At 53.8% G+C, this 20,283-nt stretch overlaps 1 protein-coding gene across 1 annotated transcript in view; it reads left to right on the forward strand.

Moving 5' to 3' along the window:
- The window catches only part of ADAMTS2 (ADAM metallopeptidase with thrombospondin type 1 motif, 2), a 244,122-nt gene extending 225,359 nt beyond the window's left edge, over positions 1–18,763 (forward strand). The window contains exons 19-24 of the mRNA XM_011960174.1: positions 1,257–1,416; positions 3,260–3,392; positions 4,208–4,415; positions 6,418–6,547; positions 7,464–7,553; positions 15,302–18,763. Coding sequence (XP_011815564.1) covers positions 1,257–1,416; positions 3,260–3,392; positions 4,208–4,415; positions 6,418–6,547; positions 7,464–7,553; positions 15,302–15,759 — 1,179 coding nt within the window. The 3' untranslated portion in view covers positions 15,760–18,763. The remainder of the gene's footprint in view (positions 1–1,256; positions 1,417–3,259; positions 3,393–4,207; positions 4,416–6,417; positions 6,548–7,463; positions 7,554–15,301) is intronic.
- The last annotated feature ends 1,520 nt before the right edge of the window (positions 18,764–20,283 follow it).

Genomic DNA, 20,283 nt, shown 5'->3' on the forward strand with positions numbered 1-20,283 from the left:
AAAAAGATACACATCACAAATAAGGCTCTTGTGCTCTGGAGCCCCTCCCCTAAGGTGGACATGCTGGCATTGGGGTTAATCTGCCAGCCCCCAGCACTCCACACGTGGGTGCACCTGTAAGCAGGTGCAGCAGTGAGTGTGCCCCATGCCACCCTGCCCGCCTCACCTGCAGTGACTTCTTGCCCCCTGGAAGTGCCTTTGGTGACCTGCCTGCATCAGTGTGTGAGCAGTTGGTCCTCGGTACTCGCGGTTTCGGTATTTGCAAATTCACCTGCTCACTAACATTGATTTGTGAGCCCCAAATGGATATGCACAGAGTGGTGAAGTGTGAGTTCCCTGACACATGTGTTCCCAGTGGAGGTGGGAGCAACTCGGCACGCTGTCTGCTTGTTTCCGCTCTCATCCCACAAAGGGATTCTTTCTGCAGCGTGTTGAGTGTCACATATGTCACGTTTTGTGCTACTTTGGGGGCGATTTCACTGTTTAAAATCACCCCGAGCCTATTGCTGAAGTGCTGTCCAGTGTTCCTAGGCCCAGGAAGTAGTGTTGTCTTAAGAAGAAAATACATGTGTTGAATAAGCTTCGTTCAGGCATGGGCTGCAGTGCTATTGACTGTGAGTTCAGTGTTAATGAATCACAGTCAATATCAAATAAAGTGTCTTTAAACAGACTCACAAATAGGCCAGGCGCAGTGGCTCATGCCTGTAATCCCAGCACTTTGGGAGGCCAAGCCAGGTGTATCACCCGAGGTCAGGAGTTCAAGACCAGCCTGGCCAACATGGTGAAACCCCATCTCTACTAAAAATACAAAAACTAGCCAGATGTGGTGGTGGGCACCTGTAGTCCCAGCTACTTGGGAGGCTGAGGCAGGAGAATGGCTTGAACCTGGGAGGCAGAGGTTGCAGCGAGCTGAGACGTGCCACTGCACTCCAGCCTGGGTGACAGAGCGAGACTCCATCTCAAAAACAAAAACAAACAGAAAAATAAACAGACTCACACATAAAACCAGGTTATATATTGATCAGTTAACAAAAACATGTTGAGACAGAGGCTCACAGGAACCTCTCCCTGTGCCCCCTGGGATAAAGGTTCTGTGTTCATGAATGCGGTGTTCCCGGCGACTTCATGGATGGTAGGGTAGCTACCATGATTGATGAGACTCCTCTGGAGTCGGCCTCGGCTGCCGTTCCTAAGCTGGCTGGGGAGGAAGCGTGGAAGGCAGGCCAGGCACATCAAGGCCTCTTGGGCTGGCACAGGTCATCCCGGCGGGAGACACCCGGGTCTCACTGACGTACAAATACATGATCCATGAAGACTCACTCAATGTCGACGACAACAATGTCCTGGAAGATGACTCTGTGGTCTACGAGTGGGCCCTGAAGAAGTGGTCTCCGTGCTCCAAGCCCTGTGGCGGAGGTGAGGGGGTCTCAGAGTTGGGGACCTGGGTGACATGAGGGTGGCCATGAGAAGGTAGGGAGCCTCCCTGGGGTGGGGCCCAGCGTGAGCAGGGACCGAGGAGCCACAGCAGGGACCTTTGCCTGGGTGGATGAGGGCTTCGCGGCACTGGAGGGGCCAGCGGGTGGGCAGGAAGGGTGGGTGCTGGGGCCCTGGGTCCAAGGTAGCCAAAGGGCGTGTGGGGCATGGACCATGTATGCATTTGTGGGCCTGTTTCAGTGTGGGGGTGACAGGCTGGCCTGGAGGGAGGTTGATGTGTGGGCGGCTCAGAAGGATCACGCCATGGCATTGGCAGGATCGCACAGGCAAGACTCTGGCAGTGCAGATGATACCCCCAGAGGCTTCTCCCTCTGTTCACTGGGAAAAGCCTCCCAGATGTTTCTGGGGCAGGGCTGAGCACAGAGGGGTCCTACCCACCTTGGACCCCAGACGTAGGACACAGAGGTGGACAGGAAGCACTGATCTGTCCTGCATGCTCACTGCTCCTGGGGGCTGGGCAATACCAGGCAAGTGGCCATGACAGACCTCCCTTGATGCCATGCTGAGCCCACACCTAGAGAACAAGGAGCTCACCAAGAGGTGGGGTCATTCCCTGGCCCAGGCAGATGGAAGGGTCCTCTTCCGGGGTCCCTGTGCACCCCTGGCCCTACACCAGGCCTGGATTTCATCAGCACATCCACTCCTGGTGATTCCCGCAAATCTCCTGGGCCTGTCTGCTCTTCCCGTCTTCCTGGCCATTCCCCTGGTCCTGGCACCTTCCTCTGGACTGGCCCTTGTGTGTCCACTCTCATTCTAAAGTGATCTTTTGAGGGGACGCATCAGACAGTGTCTCTTCCTGGTGTCACAGGCTTCAGCAGCTTTCTCTTTCTCAGGATAAAAAACAAAATTCTCCTCATGGCCTCCAGGGTTGGGGCAACTTATTGGCCTCCCCCGGTATATTTCCACCCTGTGCCTCACACCCAGGTCCTGGCCACGCTGGCCTTGAGGGCTTTTCCTGGACACACCGCGTCCCCCCTTGGGTCCTCTGTGCAGGCTTCTCCTCGCCTGAGCCCCTTCACCGCCTTTCCACCACGTCAGCCTCCCAGCCCCTGCTTCCTGATGCCTCCAGGCACCCAGAGGAGGTTGGGCTTTATCCCCGTGCTTTCTTTGGTCTTACCCAGCAGGCCAGGGTTTCAGAGTCTGGGCATCACTGACATTTTGGGCTCTGTCACTCTCTGCCATGGGGGCTGTCCTGTCTACCGGACACAGGGTGCCGAGCAGCATCCCTGGCCTTTGCCCACGAGATACCAGTAGCACCCCTTCCCCCAGTTGTGACAACCAAAAATGTCCCAGACATGGCCAAATGTCCCCTGCTGGAGAAAATCACCCAGGTTGAGCACAGCTGCTCCAGGCCTGTGGGAGGAAGCATGTGGGCTGCGGGCCCAGTGCTTACCCGGTCCTGGCTTGCACCAGGCCTGCTGGGCATGTGAGGTCAAGATAGAAGTGGTGCCCTAGCAGTAGAGAGGAAATAGGGCCTCCACTCTGACCCAGGAGCCCAGTGAAGGAGAAGCAGCCTAGGGGAGAAAGTGGCCTCTCTCCTGCCCTCCCGCCCCTCCGCCTGGAGCACACCAAGCCTCCCCCAGCCAGCCGCAGGCTCGATGCCCTGCCCACCCTTATCGTCATCACAAGGGTTAGCAGGAGAATGAGGCCAGCACTGCTGGTGAAGCCCACCCCTCCTTGCCCCCGTGGGTGAAGCCCACCCCTCCTCGCCCCCGTGGGTGGGACGTGCCGCCCCACCAAGCCCCTTCGAGCTCTCTGTCTTCAGGGTCCCAGTTCACCAAATATGGCTGCCGCCGGAGGCTGGACCACAAGATGGTGCACCGCGGCTTCTGTGCCGCCCTCTCGAAGCCCAAAGCCATCCGCCGAGCGTGCAACCCGCAGGAGTGCTCCCAGCCAGTGTGAGTGCCCCCAGCTCGGGCTCCCACTAGAGGCGAGAGGCCAGGGGCCACCAGGGGTCCCATGCTTGGAGGTGTGGGGCCTGGGCCTGGCATCCTCCAAGGCATTTGACGAAGTCTCTCTCGCCACATTTCATGGAGTCTAAGATGCTGCAGGGCAGAAGGTGCACCCCAGCTTCAGACCCGCCAGACTGAACAGTTATGTGCATCTTAGAGGTGACAAGAAAAAGTGATGCCCAGATGGGGAAATGGAGGTTCAGAGGCCCGGGGCTTGCCTCCTGGCCCTGTGGTAGATGTTTCTTAAATAGTGGCTTTGATGCTCAGGCCCTGGGGCTGGGCCCAGCTGCATTTCTGAGCCCAGGGACCTCAGTGGGGAAGACGGTTGGTAAACGGGCAGGTGGGGGCCACATAGGACAGGGTGCTGAGGGAATCCACAGTGCTCTTGAACTCTGCCCAGAAGGATTTATGATGTCAGAGGAGGTGAGGCCAGGTAGCAGGGCCCAGACCCTAAGGAGGCTGGGAAAGCTCTTGAGGCCCGGGCCCTCCGCAGCCACCAGCTCCACCAGAGTCTCCCAATGGTGAAATGCATGGGACTCATCATCAGTAGGACCTACAGCAGCTGAGCCTCAGTTTCCCCTCTGTGCAAGCCTGGATGGCCAGCATCTTAGTGAGAATAAGAGAAGGTGCACTGGGGAGGGGAGCAGGCTGCCCTCTGTTCTCGCTGTCTACCTGGGCTGCAGGGAGCAGCGCTGGAGCTCAGCCAGGTGGGTTCTGCAGGTGCTGCAGAGGCCTGACCGTGCACCGCTCTGCCCTGGCAGGTGGGTCACAGGCGAGTGGGAGCCATGCAGTCACAGCTGTGGGCGGACAGGCATGCAGGTACGCTCCGTGCGCTGCATTCAGCCCCTACACAACAATACCACCCGCTCCGTGCACACCAAGCACTGCAACGACGCCCGGCCCGAGAGCCGCCGGGCCTGCAACCGCGAGCTCTGCCCTGGTCGTTGGCGAGCCGGGCCCTGGTCCCAGGTGAGCAATCCCCCAATCCCGTGTCCTCAGCTCCCAAACTAAGCTTGGGTGGGACTGAGGTGACCAGAGCATTCCCCTTTGGCATGTGGGTCTGGATGTAGCTCCTGTCCTGAGTCATATCCCGTGGGTTTCACGGCACCAATGGGTGCCACGCGGTCAGTGCTGTGCTAAGAAACCAGTGGAATGTGTGTCTTTACTGCACAGGCAGAGGCTTCTGTATGATACGGCATCTGGAATCCCAGGAAACTGAGGGTAGCCTGGGCTCCAAGGCCCAGTGGGATGTTCAGGGCTCCAGGATCCTAAGGGAGGCCTGGGTCTCATGCAGAGGTGGGAGGGGTATCTAGGAGACCAGCCAAACTTGCAGGAGGGGAGATCAGCAGGGCGTGCTTAGGCTTGTGCTGGGAGGAAGAATGAGGATGGACTGAAGGGCTACGGGGGTGGTCCTAGAGGCAGGGCCTGAGAGCCAGCCGAGGCCAGACCAGAGCTGATGTGAGCTCTGACAGCCCAGTCACATGTAGGGCCCACGCTGGCAGAGCTGGAGGAGCATGTGTCAGGGGCTCCCCAAGACCACCCTCAGGCTCAGTAATCCACTAGGAGGACTCGCGGACTCAGAAGCGGGACTCAGACTCAGAAGCGGGACTCGCGGACTCAGAAGCAGGACTCGCAGACTCGCAGTTGCAGGGGCTTACAGTGAAAGGCTACAGAGTAGATCGGGAAAAAGAAGTCACAGGCGAGGAGGTTGGGAGGAATCCAGGCGCAAGCTCCCGGTGTCCCCTCCCAGTGGGGTCACAGAAATGCCCTGAATTCTCCCTGCACCCATGTGTGGCAATGCACGTGAAATGCTACCAACCAGGGAAGCCCACCAGAGCCTGGACGTCCAGGGTTTTCACTGGGGTCAGTTACATAGATGTGACCTCAGACTTTAGAGGAAAAGCAGGTGTTCCCCATCCATCATCATTGGTGTGAACTACCCAGACCGACTGGTACTGCGTGACTCAAGACCTCAAGCGTGCAAAAGTACTCTTAATAGGTGGAACCTTCCATGAGCTTGGTTCCCAGGAGCTGCACAAGGACTGGGCACAATGGCTTATGCCTGCAATCCCAGCACTTTGGGAGGCGAGGCGGGTGGATCGCTTAGGTTCAGGTGTTAGAGACCAGCCTGGGCAGCATGGCAAAACACCGTCTTTACAAAAAATGTAAAAAATTAGCCAGGTGTGGTGATGTGTGCCTGTACTCCCTGCTCCTCGGGAGGCTAAGGTGGGAGGATTGCTTGAGCCCGGGAGGTGGAGGTTGCAGTGAGCTGATATCGTGCCACTGTACTCCAGCCTGGGCCACATAGTGAGATCCTGTCTCAAAACCAATAACAAAAGAAAAAAAAAACAGACCTTTGTTGGGAATGTGCAGGCTTTAAGCAATACAGGTCTGCTGAGTCGGCCTTTTCCTGCGCATGTGGTGAGGACTGGAGAATTTTCCTTGGGCAAGACTGGGCATGACTGCTCCTTCTGGCACCTCCCTGGTCAGTGTGATGGAGCAGCGGGGGTGCTGGGGGCTGGAGGATCCAGTGAGGGCACCAGTGGTAGAGCCTTGTGTCCAGGACTGTGGGGTGCTTACTGGCACCTCCTAGGCTGAGTCAGAGCTTTTGCAGTGCCCCACCCCAACCCCTGCCCAGGGCACAGCAGGTTTTCCTGGGCCTTGGACCTCCTCCAGCTAGAGAAGGGAGGCTATCATTGAGATCCCAGTAGTGCCAGGCCTATGCCAGTCTGTGTATGGGCACTGACAACAGCTCAGAGAGACAGGCATGTGGATCCCTTCTTTAGACCCCAGGAGATTGGAGCAGCCCTCGAGGGTGGGGCAAGGCAGCCTCTAACCGCACTCTCCCCACTGTCCCACGTGTCCTCCTAAGTGCATGGGTCATGTGCCTGGGGACCGTGGGCTCCTCCAGCTCTGCCAGTGTGGGCCCTGCATGGGAGGTGAACCCTGCCTGGCGACTCTCCCCCTGCAGTGCTCGGTGACCTGTGGCAATGGCACTCAGGAGCGGCCAGTGCTCTGCCGCACTGCAGACGACAGCTTCGGCATCTGCCAAGAGGAGCGGCCTGAGACGGCAAGGATCTGCAGGCTTGGCCCCTGTCCCCGTAAGCCCTCTGCAGCCCCTGCCCCTGCTCCCAGCATGCAGCAGTCCAGGGCGGGGTTGTCGGACTTGGTTCAGGCAAATCTGGCTCTTGCCAAAGAGTAGCTGGACACAGCAACTGTGAGTGTGGAGAACCGGAGCGCTGCAGGCCAGGTCTGGGACCTTTGCCTGTCAGGAACTGGAGGGAGCTGTGTGGAGCTGACTCGCCCCTGCCTGCTTTCAGGTCACTGCAGACTCGCGGTGACAGCAGGACTTGGTCAGCTGGGGAGTGCCTGGTGTCCATGGTGTAGGGGGTGCCCATGGTGTAGGGGGTGCCTGTGTAAGTAGAGGGTGTGTTCTGTGCCCTTTGAGGAGAACCAGAATACCCACTGCTCACAGATGCCTGGCCAAATGCTGTACCTGTGCCACGTCTGAGGTCTCCACATAGCTCGACTAGACCCTGCCTGCCACAGTTCCCTTCTATAGTGGAGGGAGCTCTGGGGGGTCTAGGCACCTGCACCCAGCTGGGGAGGGTGGATCCGGGATCTCTCATTCCCATGGCACTGCTCTGTCCAAGTTTTCTGGAAGCTCAGAGCTGGAGTCAGCAGGTGGAACCTGGGGAAGGGGCAGGGTGCAGGGGCAGAGAAGCCGGCCCAGAAAAGAGGCGGCAGGGCCTGCATGCCAGGGCAGCGGGAGAGACGGGATAGCTGAGACCCAGCTGAGACCCAGGATGTTGTCAGGAGGGGCAGGAGGTGGGCATGGACTTGGCAGTGAGGACCGTTTCTCCGGGGCGGGGGCAGGTGGGGGGTGATGGAGAGGCTGGGACGGGAGGGCCTTGAATGAGGCCTCCCCAGGACCCCGGGCGACCCGGAGCCTCTCTGCCTGGGGTGGGGGCCCCAGCCTGGTGCCCCGCAGCCACAGCCCCTCTCTCCTCCCTCTAGGAAACATCTCAGATCCCTCCAAGAAGAGCTACGTAGTTCAGTGGCTGTCCCGCCCGGACCCCGACTCGCCCATCCAGAAGATCTCGTCAAGTAACCGACCCGTTTATAACTCTGCCTCTGCCCTCCAGTGCATGCCCTGCGCCCTGTGGAGCTTGCCTTGGGCCCCCCTCCTCTCTGTCTATGGAAAGCTCCCCTGACTCTCCTGGCGCGCTCTGGGGTGACCGTTTTCTCCCGGGCCTCTGAGCTCGGCGTCTGCTCCGGGCCACACTGCCTGCTGGCGGGGCCACCCTCGCCGAGGCGTGGCAGGGGCTCGGGCCTCTGCTGGGGCCGGAACCTGGTTGGTGATGGCTTGTAAAGGGGCAAAGATCTGTCGTGGTTGCAGGAGGGGCCGGTGGCCAAAGGGCGACGGTCTGGGCCGAACCCGCCCCCAGCCCCGCCCACCCTTGAGGCGCGGCCTGGGGGGTTTCGGGGGCGCGGTCTTGCGTCGTCGTGCGGGGACCCCGCCCCGAGTTTCCGGCACTGCCAGGGGCTTCCTGGCTGCCACCGCTGTCGCTGCTGCTGCTGACCCTTTGCTGAGCGTGTCTTCTGACTCGTGAAACTATGGCCTGCTTCCACCCGGCCTTTGCGCAACTCACAGCCCCGCCGGCCCTGCCCTGCGGGGGTCCGGTCACGGGGGTGGCAGAGGGGCACGTCCCTCCGGGCCAGGGCTTGGGGACACTCCCCACCTCCACTGTCCGCCCGTTAGCCCCGATGGCCTTTTCTCATCGCGCGCACAGGACCCCCTCCGTAGGGCTGGGAGAGAATGTCTGGTGCGGGCCTGCCTCGCCTACCAGTGTGAACAACTACAGAATTACCTCAATTTTTATTGCTTTTTTGCTTAGAAAAACTATGTAGAAAATGCCTTAAAGTTGAAAGGTAACAGGATTGGCTGCTAGCTCCAGCTTCAGAGGGGGAAGTGGGCCAGGTAAAAGGCAGGGAAGGTATAGGGGAGCTGGTGTGTTCATCCACCTTTGCCAAGGTTAACGTTTCCAAGTGCAGACGGCTTCTCTCCCTGGGCTGAGCGGTGCGCACGGTCCCTCTCTGCGGACCGGAGTTGGCCCTGATGCCCCCTGGCCAGTCGGCGCTGACTGTTGCATGGAGCCCCCGAGGGTGCTCCACAGCGCGGCCTTACACCCAGGGGGCGACCCCCGGGCCCTGAGCCGCGATCCATGTAGCACTCCGCCCCGCCCCTCCACCCCAGCCCCCGCCTCTGTTCACACCGCACCCCTGCCGGGCGGCCGGCCCCTACCCCTGCGGCTCTGACTACTGTTTTGTAAATAACTGGTGTGCACCTGCGTACTAATCTCACGACTGTTAACTTCCAACTTTGACGAGGCCATGCGAGCGACACGCGCGACTGGGGAAGGTGCAATACTGTCCTGGGCATATGCACTTTGGTTTATCAGGGATATTTTGTTAGTGTTTTGTATGTATTTAATGACGTATTCTACAGGTTCCATTGTCGTTGCTTTTCTGGTTTTTTTGTTTTTTTTTTTTATGAGACGTTAGCGTGTGCCAAAGTGACTGTGAAAATGACCTTTTATTCTTACTAATGATGGAAAGACCTCCTGTCATGCATCCCACAAATAAACTCAATAAAAGTTCCGTAAAACTGGGTGCGTGGGTTTGGCAAGCTGATGGCTCCTTCTCTTTTTGACGGCCCAGACACTGAGGAGTTGTGGGCCCTTACTCAGTAGCATTAATCACCCCGGTTTCAACTTTACTGCCCCACACTCCCCACTGCCCAACATAGATATTTAGGGCCCCTCCCCCGAAAGGTGTATCCCCCTCCCCAGGCATTTTCCAAAATCTGATAGCAAACCGTGCAGACACTCCACCGTGATTCCGGGTTTTGAATCATGTCAAATGAGCACCTCGCAAGAATATCTAGGTTCTATATGGAGGTCTCCTCGTCAGGTAAAGGGACCGAGATGGGTTTCTCCTCATCTTGGGAGCAGAGCCTGTGGAATGGGAATGTGGAGTCAGTAGCCCAGACACTGCTGGTCCAGGTCACCCACCGTGAGCCACCAGCAGGTCACTACGCCAGCTCCAGGCACAGTTCTCAGCCGTGGGCTACTTGTTCAGGAAGGGAGAGGTGCCCATCTCTCTCAGGTGGGGGCTGGGCCAGCCCCAGGAAAGCCTGGGTCGGGAGAGGGGACAGGGCAGTGGCGGCTCTCTGGGCAACCGGCCTGCCCGTGTCTTTAAGGTCTTCCCAGGCAGCCACAGGGCCTGTTCTCTCACATTGCTGACAATGGCCAGAAAGAGGGCCTGGGTTCAACAGGGACCTCCTGACCTGGGGCCCGGGCTGTGTCCTGCCCGTGGGAGTCTCACTCCTCCCTTTTCTGTACCACTGAGGAGTCCCACCAGGAAGGGGGAAGAAAGCGTGGGAGACCATGAGAAAGAACAGTGGGGAGCAGCCCAGCATCATGGGGACAGGCCTTGGGTGTAGGGCCAGGCCCAGGGGCTAGCCTGGGGAGAGAGTAACCATGGTAGGGATGGCTGAGTTCAGCCTGCCCAGAGCTCAGATCACTGTCATCAAAAGGAATCGAAGCTTAAGGGAGACAAGGAGCATCAGGGAAAATTGGGTCCGACAGTGCTTCCCTCCACTCAGTCTTTCTTCCCAGAGATGGGTCAGGAGCAATTCCCGTTAAGAGGCTCCCAGGCCGGAGCTGGAGACACCGCCTACAGCCAGGTGCTGAGGAGGGTGCATCTGGAGGAGGGTGCCTCTTGCTTTTTTAACCAGCTGCATGACCTTTTGCATGTTGGCATGGGTGCCTGAGCCCACCACTCCTTTATTGAGAAATGAGAATGAGGTATTCTCCATCCAGCATTTTCCAAAGCATGGGAAATGGAAGGTGATTTGGTGGTGCATAAACATAGCCCGGGCTGCACTGCACTGAGCGGTCCCTTCCTAGTTCCCTTTCTACTTTACAGTGACCTCAGGAAGAAGCCTCACTTGCTACCAGCTTTAGCCTCTCTCACATTTGCTCATTTCCCTTCAGCTCAGAGCTTGGCAGGCAGGAGTCTCTCTCTAGAATTTGATGAGTTAAAGTTTGACTTTGAAATTGACTTAAAAGGACTTAAAACTTTTTTTTTGTATTTCTATTTAGGGTTACCTTTGTTCACTGCAGTAGTTTTCCATGAGTGGTGGTGGTATAAGGTCTTCTCCTAAAACAAATTTTAAGCTTAAAAAGGAGTTAATTTAAAGGATATGACTAAGCAAATAATAATACAGGTGCTGTTCAGGTGTAGCCAAGATCGTGGCAGTAGCCCACAGCGACTTAAGTTTATGAAAACGGTGTTTACTCTCAATGGTTGACTGTCACTCACTGGAAGATAGTAGGTCTTGCTACTTAATTGCTGCTGGAAATGGCTGAAGATCACGTATTATAAAACCACAGTGATCATCTTGGCAGAGAGGCATCACCAGTCATTGCCTCAGGCGCATCACTGTTCTCTGTGGTCTGTGATAATACTTAAAAATGCACAAACCCTGGGGTATCTTTAAGATCAGTGGGTCGTGATTGCTTTGAAATTTTTCTAGGCTATTTTGAAATTTTTGTGGGATATTTGCATAGTCAAGCTCTTGGCCAGGATTTTATTTCAATTTTGTATTTATTCATTGACGTATTTTTATTTTTAAAAACTAAGAGCAATGCCACCCACTGTTGGGAGAAAATCAGACATAGAAGGTCCAGTATGTAGGCCGGGCACAGGTGGCTCACGCCTGTAATCCCAGCACTTTGGGAGGCCGAGGCGGGCAGATCACAAGGTCAGGAGATCGAGACCATCCTGGCTAACACAGTGAAACCCCATCTCTACTAAAAATAAAAAAAAAACTTAGCCAAGCGAGGTGGCGGGCGCCTGTAGTCCCAGCTACTCGGGAGGCTGAGGCAGGAGAATGGCATGAACCCGGGAGGTGGAGCTTGCAGTGAGCCGAGATCGCGCCACTGCACTCCAGCCTGGGCGACAGACCGAGACTCTGTCTCAAAAAGATAAAAATAAAAATAATAAAAAATTTAAAAGTCCAGTATGTAGACTAGGTGGAAGGGGGACCCCACCTGGGGCTGCTGCCCCTCACATTACGGACATTTACAGAGCACTTTCTCATGCCTGGCTCTGACCTAGGCATGCATTTGACCCAGGATCTGTCAGTCTTTTCTGTGAAGGGCCGGGTAGTAAATATTTTGGGCACTGGAGCCCACATGGTCTCTGTCACGGGACTCAGCTCTGCCTTTAGAGTGGGAAAGCAGCTACAAACAAGGAATGCATGGGCTGGGCACAGTGGCTCACACCTATGATCCCGCACTTTGGGAGGCCTTGGCGGATCACAAGGTCAGGAGTTCAAGACCAGCCTGGCCAACATAGTGAAACCCCGTCTCTACTAAAAATATGAAAATTAGCTGGACATGGTGGCACGCACCTGTAGTCCCAGCTACTCAGGAGGCTCTTGAACCCAGGAGGCGGAGGTTGCAGTGAGCCAAGATCACGCCACTGCACTCCAGCCTCGGCGACAGAGCAAGACTTCATCTCAAAAAAAAAGATAAATGCATGGGCATGGCCCTGATCCAATAAAACTTTATTTACAAAACCAGGTGGAGGGAGGGACTTGGCACACTAGCCGTAGGTGGCCCACCACTGTACCAGGTTGATGTGATTCCTGCTTTTCAGGGATCCCAGCCTGGTGGGGGAGACAGTGAGGGAGTAGAGATGTGGATAAATGTGTAATACCAGCCTTACTTGTGTGAAGGAAAAAGTATGGGCAACAGGAGAGGGGACAGTGTGTGGCCGGGGTATCCCTCCCAGCACCATCAGGCCCAGGCTCCCTCCTTTGTCAAATCCTGTGAGGTAGGGGGTGGGGAGGCTGCCATCAGCTCTTATCCAGAACTCCCGGTGTTTCCCTGAGGGTGGGGCTCAGTGGTTTCACACCTTCAGCCTCCCAGGCTGCTGCAGAGGATGGGGTGGGGCAGGGATGGGAGCCCTGTGTCTCCTCCATCCACCGTCAAACAGCACTATCATCAGCAGTCTGAGTCTATCTGTTTCATATATTGGGCATCTATGTAAGAGTTTTATCTGAGAAAAGCCTTCTGCCAGTTGCAAAATCCTGACAGCCACATCTCAGGATCTTCCGATTTGACTTCTGGCATCTCCCCTGGGCACCAGGCCCTCCCCCTTCCTCCTTGGCATTGTGAGCATGGTTCTTGGGCTCAGTGTCAGGGAGACCCCCGCTTCTCCTAATGGCTGATGGGTTTTAACTCCCTTTTCATGGTGGACCCTGCAGCCAGTCATGTGTTCTCCTTATTTTGGCTGCTTAGAAGCTCAGGGCCAAAATTAGGCGCCCTCTGATGCATGGGCCTGTCTGCGTTCTTCTTGCCTAGAGCTTTGCTATTTTCAGGTTCAAAATTTACCTGTTTTGAACTTCCTCAGTTATTCACATTGATCTTTTTCATATCTTATCTTTCTTATGCCTTTATGCATTATTTGGTTCACTGTTCTAGGCTCTGGGGCTCTGCCCTTCGGAGCTTTCAGGATAATGAAAAAGTCTGGCACTAGTCACTTATCTGAAAATTAGATGTGAGCAATCTTGCATCTGGGAAGGCACAGCCACTGAGACTGTGTGCTGCAGAGACCTGCTCAAGGAGGTCAGGCGATGCCTGCCTGAGGAAGATGTGCTCCCGCTGCCCCTGAAGGAGGAAGGGTGGTAGCTAGAGGCAGGACAGAGGCATTGCATGTGCAAAGACCCTGTGGCCAGAAGGAGGTCCATGCAGAGCAAGGAGTCTAAGGCCAGAGGGAGGCTGGAGAGGGGAAGGGGACAGGTTAGGGGCTTCAAGTGAGGGCAGGGGGTGGGGGGAGTGTGCCGTGGTCACATCTTCAGTGAGAAAACAGCATTCTGCCTGAAGCAGGATAGCTAGATGACATGGGTAAAGAATGGACACAGAACCCTCCCATAGTGCAGCCAAGAGGTAGCTCAGCCAGGGTGGAGGTGGGAGAGGGGGCGGAACAAGAGCATATCTGAGAGTGTCTAGGACAGGGCAGCCAGGTATTTGGCTTGTGTGCCTGAAACACCATGCACCGAGACGGGGGGTGGGGGGTGCAGCAGAAGCCCTAAGCTCACGCTGCAGGGGGTTGGGCCTCAGAGGCTTTTGGGACCCACAGGCGCTTGGTCGATTTGGCTTGTAGCAAGTCTGAAGCTTCAGGGGTTTGGGGCTGGTGGTCTGTCACCAGCTTCTAAGGGAAAATTACAGGTTGGAGCAGTGGCCATTAAGAAGCAGGAGAACATCAGAACCACTGGCCCTCGATGGGAGGAGGGGGGTCTTGTCTGTTATTGTGGGGAGTTTCAACGGGTTGGACAGCTTCAGGTGTAGATGGTGCCATATGTTGGTGTATGAGATAACTGTAAGATGTGGCTCCCATCCAGTGCCTGACCCTTTCTCCCTCCCTTGCTTCCTTTTTGTCCCTCCCTCCGTTTCCTTTTTTCCTTCCTTTCCTTCCTTCAGTTACTCCTTCCTTTCATCCTCTCCCTCCTTCCTTCCTTTCAATAGTAGATGAGTTCAACTAAGGAGAGTGAGGGAAAAGGAGGGCACATCAGGGGTTAGTGTGGGAAAGGTCTGAAGTCATCACTGTGGAGAGTAGAGAGCTGTTGAGCAGAGACCATAACAGGTGGCGTTGGGCTCATGGAGGTCAGTGATTAGAAATTTATAGTGGATCGAGTATCTCCTGTAACATGACTTATTCTTTCTTCTTGAGTGAATTTTTAAAAATCATCTTAATTTTTGTGTTGTGGAATGAGAGGGTGGGGAGAGGGAAAGGGCGAAAACTTGGGAAGAAGACAGAGGGTAAAGAGAGAGTGAGCAAAAGAAGAGGTGATGGGTTGAATGAACGTAGCTGCAGACAGAGGTCGAGATGGGCCAGAGAGAAGACGGCTGGGTGGAAAGTGAGAGATAATGGTGGCTTCTGTGAAGAGTCGGGGCTCTCCATGCAAGCTGGACCACAGATGACCAATTTCTTGGGTGGAAAGGAAAGAGAAGGATGTGCAGGGTGGAAGGATTAATCTATGTGAGGGCAGCATGTTTCTTTGGGAAATGGCTGGATACGCAAGGTGGCGGTGCCGTAGGGGGATGGAGCAGAGGCTGATGTGAGGCTGTCGGGTAAGTTGAAGCAAGTGTGAGAGAGCCCATGCAGGTTTGGGTGATTTTTAACTTTCCCTTAGGCTTTGTTCAGTTAAAAGATCATCTGGGGCATTTGGGTCAGAATGGGAGCAACATAAGGGAGTTGTGGAGCATGGCAGGGCCACAGCGGCACTGGGATTTGCTGTATTGGGTCTTAGGAATTGACTCTTCTAGGTTTAATTTTGTTATAGTTACTACTTATAGATTATTGTAGAGTCAAGCCTTGCCACAGAATTTCATTGGGGTTACCACTGGGATGTCAAATGTGAAGATGTGATGATGTCCTATTCCTTAAGATGAGTTTGGAATCACTCTGTAAGAACAAACAGGCCTCATTTCTTTCTCAAACTTTAAGAGATACTGAAACATCCAGGTTCAGCTGGTGCCTGCTTGGAAGAGGGAAGCCTTGCTCACAGCTTCTGTCAGCACTTCAGGGCAGGGGTCCCTGGACGCTGCCTGCTCTGGGAATGCTCTGACACTGAACCCACACAGACTTTCTGCCTGGGCTCACTTGCCTCTGTGCTGTCTCTGGGCTCTTCCATATGCCTCCTCCAGCAAGCTGCACCCTGTGGGGGAACAAAGTCCCCCTTATCTTGTCCTTTGGTTATCTGTCCCACTTTTCTCTTTCAGAAGGCCACTGCCAAGGCGACAAGTCAATATTCTGTAGGATGGAAGTCTTGTCTCGCTACTGCTCCATCCCAGGTTACAACAAGCTGTGCTGCAAGTCCTGTGACCTGCACAACAACCTCACCAGCGTGGAGGGCAGGACACAGCCACCGCCTGGGAAGCACAACGACATTGATGTGTTCATGCCCACCCTCCCAGTGCCCACTGTAGTCACGGAGGTACAGCCATCACCAAGCACCCCCCTGGATGTCCCTCTCAATGCCTCCAGCACCAATGCCACAGAGGATCACCCAGAAACCAATGCTGTAGATGAACCCTACAAAATCCATGGCCTAGAAGATGAAGTCCAGCCACCCAACCTAATCCCTCGACGCCCGAGCCCATATGAAAAGACCAGAAACCAAAGAATCCAAGAGCTCATTGACGAGATGCGGAAGAAAGAGATGCTCGGAAAGTTCTAATAAAATGGAAAGATAGCATCACTAGCATTTTTTCTTGCTTATAGAGATATTCCATGGGATAGCACATCCTGTGTCATGGAGATGAAGTCAAAATTCCTGATTCCAAAAGGTTTTGAGAAAACAAAGAGGGGGAATGATGTAAGGAAGATAGGCGTGAGCATGTGGTAACTAGGTTAGCACACGTGCTTCCCAGCCCAGGAGCGACCAAATCCTGCAGTGGTGTCGGGTGTGTGGAGTGGAGAGGAATATAGAGGCTCTACAGCCTCCGTCAGTGAGGGCAGGGCAAGAGGGATCACTCTGAGAGAAACAAAATAGGCCCCAAGTTGCTAAGCAGTGATTGGGAATCTTTCCTTGATGGTGATGCATGACATTCCCTAGCGATCCCCAGACACAGCCTGTGGGACTCTTAGGAGAAATGGTGATTTACTACATAACTGACCAGTTGCCAAGATGAGTACAATGAAGTGGAGGTGATGAACTCAAATGGTCTTCCAGGGCCAGGCAGGTGACCAGGGTGAGTGTAGTGGCCCGCTGGGGACCATGGCCACCCTGACAGCCACACCTACCTGGAGCTGATGGTTGGCTCTGGCCGTTGCTGCCACTGTGAAATCTGTATCTCTGCTCCGCTCTCCCTGGCCTTGCCAGACAGTGTCCTTTGTTGGAAGAAGTCTAGATTTTCACATGAAAAAACTCAATCTTTAAAGGTCAACTCAGAATATTTTAAGGAGGCCTCCGCTTGGCCTGATGCAGTCTTGCTAATTAAGAACTAAAGGCCATCTGACCTATTTGGTGCTCATGTTGTACTGCGTCTGAATGTCTCCACCGAGTCTGAGCTGTGCAGCTGTCCTCTTCACCTGCAAAAGTAATGAGAATCCTATAACGGGACATAAGGATAGGTCTAAACAGGGTCCATGCCAAGAAAACAGTGGGGTGTCCTCCCAGGCCTCTCCCCTGTCCACTAGTCCTGGCCTTGCTGGCTGCCTTCCAGGCTCTGGGGGAAGAGCTCCTGCATTCTTTCCTGGCCACCTTGGCTTCAGGGCTCCCCAGAGAGCCTCTTCCCTCCCCAAGTACCTGAGAAGGATGAGGGAGGCACGTGCTCTGCTGGGAAGGTTCAGTGAGCAGTTCAAGGGCCTGGAATCTCCCTATGGCCAAGCCTAAGGATTCGGGATCCTGGGCTTTGTGGGCTTTGCTTGCTTGCTGGGAATGGGCTTTCCCTGTCCAGCCCTGCCCTACTCTCGCCTCTGTCTCTTAGAAGCTCCAGAACCCAGCAGTGACCTGCAAAATGTGGCCTCTGATGGGGGCATAGGGTGGGAGATGGGGAGAGCCTACATTATCTTTTGCTCCTTGAAAACTTTAATAGCTCCTATTTTCCAGAGCATGGTGCTTTGTGAGCAAGATGCAAGTAAGAGAGAAATAAGAGGAAGGGAGTGGGGGTGGATGGGAGAAGAGTGGCTCGTTTTTACCTCTCTCACTGCATTGGTATTTTATGAAAGTGAAGCTTAAACTTTCCAGGATTACAAGACCCAGGGGGCACATTAGCTCCTTAGCTGGGCTTAGCCTGACACATAATTCTTAAGCTTTTCCTTTTTAAGAAACTTGTAGAGGCTGTGTACTCTCACCAATCCTCATTCTTCGATAATTTGTTCTTGTTTATTTCCCCATTATATGGATGAGGCTCAGGATAATAGCATAGTGGCTACTTTCTACTGAGTTTTGAGGTGCTAAATATGTTTGTCTGAGGCTGCACATGTGTGGGGGGTCTGTGTGTATGATCCAAGGGACAAAATGACGATGTAGGAACCAGCAAGGACAGAATCTGGGCTGATGCTTTTTTCCACCTCAATGGCTAGCCTCCCGCCCTCCGTCACTGCATCCCACACATGCTGCGCACTGTCCCTGTGTCTTCTGGAGAACCAAACTGGAGAAAACCTTTCTGAGTATCTCGCATAGTACCCCTTCCTTAAGAAGATGTGGTTTAGAGCATGTGTGCAATCCTGCCTCTGTAATTCGGAAATGGAGCCTGAGGCTTTCCATTGTTGGTTGAACCCAGGACAGTTGGTGCTATTCACAGGCTGAAGAACTGGGCGGTTCTTACTTGGGTCTGTCCTAGGATATGGAGGAAATTCAGGACTAACACTAGGCAGACAGTGTGACTCGGTTTACCCAGCCTAAGGGCCTCTGGATGGAACACTCCATTCCTAGATCTCAGCAGAGCAGGGCTTCCTGGCTTGAGGCTGGAAGCCTTTGGAAAGAGGCCCAGCTGGGGCATTCCCTGGGCATCTGTCTCCTGCTGAAGGGAGCAAGGTGCCCTCTGGGACGGACGGCCATGACCCTATATGCCATCCTCAATCCTTGAGCCATGTATCAAAAGAGTCCTCTAGAGCCGGATGGTCCTCAGAAGTCTCTCTGTCCAAGGAATGGCAACGTTGACCGGGCTCTGAGAAACGATGCAAATCTCCTCTGAGCTGGGGACCACTTGGAGAACCGGCTTAGTGACAGTCTTGATCTTTGCAAGCCAGCTTCTGCATCTGAGAGGCTCCTGACGCCCAGAGGAGGCAGACAGATGTCTTCCAGCTGAGTTTCTAACCGCATGATGAGACTCAGACCTTCCGCTGCACTAGAAAATCTGCAACAGTGTCCCTGACACACTTCTCATTAGTGGGCAGACTCGTGTTAGGTTTGTGGGACCCAGTTCTCTGATTTACTCCTTTTGGAAAACCCATGGAATTTCATGTATAAGCCTTTCGTTTGTATTTTAAGGTTTTTCTGTTTGTTTTGAGTATATAAATGGTGCTCAATAGCAACATCTTAGCAGATGAAGCATTACAATCCTCCTCCCTCATGTATGACAGGTAGCCACCATACTGAATCAAGGTGCTGAACTCAAATCACAAAATTCTGGCTTACCGATACAGCAATCAATACATTTTCGTTCTGTAATGTAAAATCTGACTCTTACTTTTATAACTTATTAAAGTTAAAATGTCTGTGTTTTTGCAAATCATGCCTGCGTTTGTTGTTGTCTTGATTACACTTGTGCCCATGCCTGGCTGGAATGTGGGTGGAATGGAAGGATGTGATGCCTTCACAAGGCCAAGAGGTCAGGGCGCTGGGGAGCACTGGGCCATGGCTGCTGAAGGGAGAACCATGCAAAGGGCAGAAGGCACCCCGAAGAAAGGTTCACTCTCCTAGCTCCCCATGGATCAGCTCTTCACGTCGCATGACTGAGCCAAGGGCCCCAACCAAACCTTTAGTTCAGGGAAGAGATGAGGAGTCTCCAGACATCTCTCTGATGACAATCCCTTCTCTCCTATGATTAGGGTTTCCAGAAAAAATACTAGATGCACAGTTGAATTTGAATTTCAGAGAAACAACACACACACTATTTTTTAGCATGAAAATGGGACATATTTATACTAAGAAATCATTTTTTGTTTCTCTGAAATGCAAATTTAACTGAGAATCCTGTGTTGTTATTTGTTAAATTTGGTCACCCAACTTATACTTCGTGTTCCACTTCTAAAGAAAACTCCCTTATCTGTGGCCTTTGTTGCTATCAGCAGGTAGAGGGAGAAGCAGGGGTAGGAGGGCAGAGGAGATTTCTTCTGTCCCAATTTTTGTAAGTATTCCCATGCATTCTAAAAGAACATGGAATTGGCGGTTGTCAGGGATATTATCTATACATGCCCATGATGTCAAATTTGTTGATTTGTTATTGAAATATTTTGTATCTTGATTTTGTTGTCTCCTTGTTATATTAGTTTGATAGAAAGTTAGGGTTTTTTTGTTTGCTTTGTTGTTGTTGTTTGTCTTTCTGGAGGGAGTTTTGCTCTTGTCGTCCAGGCTGGAGCACAATGGTGCCATCTTGGCTCACTGCAGCCTCCACCTCCTGAGTTCAAGCAATTCTCCTGCCTCAGCCTCCTGAGTAGCTTGGATTACAGGCACGTGCCACCACACTCAGCTAATTTTTGTATTTTTAGTAGAGATGGGGTTTTGCCACATTGGCCAGGCTGGTCTTGAACTCCTGACCTCAGGTGATCAGCCCACCTTGGCCTCCCAAAGGACTGGGATTACAGGCAGGAGCCACCGCGCCCAGCCAGGAGGTTGTTTCAGTAGATTCCACTGATCATGGATTTTACTATTTCTCCCATTTCAATTGCAGTTTTGTCCATTTTTACCCTTCTTTTCTATTTATTTATTTATTTATTTTTGAGACTGAGTCTGGCTCTGTTGCCCAGGCTGGAGTGCCTGGCACGGTCTCAGCTCACTGCAACCTCTGCCTCCTGGGTCAAGGGATTCTTGTGCCTCAGCCTCCAGTGTAGCTGGGATTACAGGCGCCCACCACGATGCCTAGCTAATTTTTGTATTTTTAGTAGAGACAGGGTTTTGCCATGTTGGCCAGGCTGGTCTTGGACTCCTGACCTCAGGTGATCCACCTGCCTTGACCTCCCAAAGTGCTGGGATTACAGGCGGGAGCCACAGCACCTGGCCACTTTTTCCCCTTGTTTTAAAGAACAAGCTTTT

Source organism: Colobus angolensis, unplaced genomic scaffold (assembly GCF_000951035.1).
Source record: "Colobus angolensis palliatus isolate OR3802 unplaced genomic scaffold, Cang.pa_1.0 Scaffold509, whole genome shotgun sequence".
Lineage (NCBI taxonomy): Eukaryota > Metazoa > Chordata > Mammalia > Primates > Cercopithecidae > Colobus > Colobus angolensis.